This window comes from Monopterus albus, unplaced genomic scaffold (genome assembly GCF_001952655.1).
Source record: "Monopterus albus unplaced genomic scaffold, M_albus_1.0 scaffold292.1, whole genome shotgun sequence".
In the NCBI taxonomy this organism is placed as follows: domain Eukaryota; kingdom Metazoa; phylum Chordata; class Actinopteri; order Synbranchiformes; family Synbranchidae; genus Monopterus; species Monopterus albus.
In genome coordinates this window covers 65,202-66,378 of record NW_018128172.1, presented here as the reverse complement: position 1 = coordinate 66,378, position 1,177 = coordinate 65,202, and the positions used below count along the sequence as shown (strand labels likewise).

General features: G+C 52.3%; 1 protein-coding gene across 1 annotated transcript in view; it reads right to left on the bottom strand.

Annotated features, from left to right (window-relative positions):
* The window catches only part of LOC109973455 (serine/threonine-protein kinase WNK4-like), a 28,788-nt gene that overhangs the window by 8,855 nt on the left and 18,756 nt on the right, over positions 1-1,177 (bottom strand). Inside the window, exons 18-19 of the mRNA XM_020623074.1 lie at positions 679-1,172; positions 418-466 (exon numbers count right to left, since the gene is read on the bottom strand). Coding sequence (XP_020478730.1) covers positions 418-466; positions 679-1,172 — 543 coding nt within the window. The remainder of the gene's footprint in view (positions 1-417; positions 467-678; positions 1,173-1,177) is intronic.

Below are 1,177 nucleotides of genomic sequence, written 5' to 3'. Positions count from 1 at the left end.
CCCCTTCAATTTCCAACTTCAAACTGATCACCCTGTCTGACACTCTTTTCACCTCTAAAACATTCCTCATGAGCTCCTACTTCAGGATCACTCCTACCCCATTTCTCTTCCTGTCCACACCATAATAAAACAGTTTGTATCCCCCTCCAATGCTACACGCTTTGCTACCCTTCCACCTGGTCTCCTGCACACACAGTATATCTACCTTCCTTCTCTCCATCATGTCCACCAGCTCTCTACCTTTCCCTGTCATTGTGCCAACGTTAAGAGTCCCTATTCTCAGACCTACAGTAATTCAAATGAATTACGTGTCAGTTCAAACATTGTTCTCACATGGCAGTTAAGGAAAGTGACGGCCCTATTACAGAGTGGGAAGCGAGGACATGTTTTTACTTTGTGATGTCACCAGGTACTCACCATGGGGGGGCGGAGCTGAGCTGACCTTCACCTGCTCTGGAATGTGATGCTGCAATGAATGAATGAATGAAAGAACATATGTAGTAAGGAGCAAGTGAGTAAATAGAAGTACTGTATCAGCAGAAACCTGATGCTAAAGGACTCAGATCTGGACCAAAATACTCAACTGGGACATGCCCAATCATTATCATTATTATTATTATTAACAGTGAAGTACAAGTAAACACTCTGAGTGTCGACCGGCCCCCACTCCTCTCCTACCTGAGGTGTTTGTGGAGCCCGGCTGGCTGGCACCCCCTGCTGGCCTTCAGGTGCAGGACCTGTCTGAGGGGTAGGGGGGCTGTAGGGCGGTTGGAGGGAGAAGGGAGCTGAGGAGGAGGTATGGTTTAGAGGATGGAGCTGAGAGCCCAGAAATGGAGCAATGGGGCTCTGGGGTGAGGGAAACGGGGGCTGGGGATGAAAGCCCTGGTTGGGGGTCCCAGGTGGGGGCATAAGGGACTGGGCCATGCTCATGGCCAGAGAGAACACATTAGCCAGGGAAAAGAGAGGCTGCTCAGGGGGTGGCCAGTGAGGTGGGGCGGGCTGAGGTGCAGAAGGGGAGGAGGATGCAGTGAGGAGGGTGGGGTTACTGTAGACTTGGTGGAGGCCAGGGGAGGGGGTCTGGGTGGGGAAGGAGGGGGCATAGAGGGAGTAGTCAGGGGATGGGAGAGGGTACTGAGGAAGAAGGGGGAGGTGTGAGGGGGAAGGGACAGCATCTGAT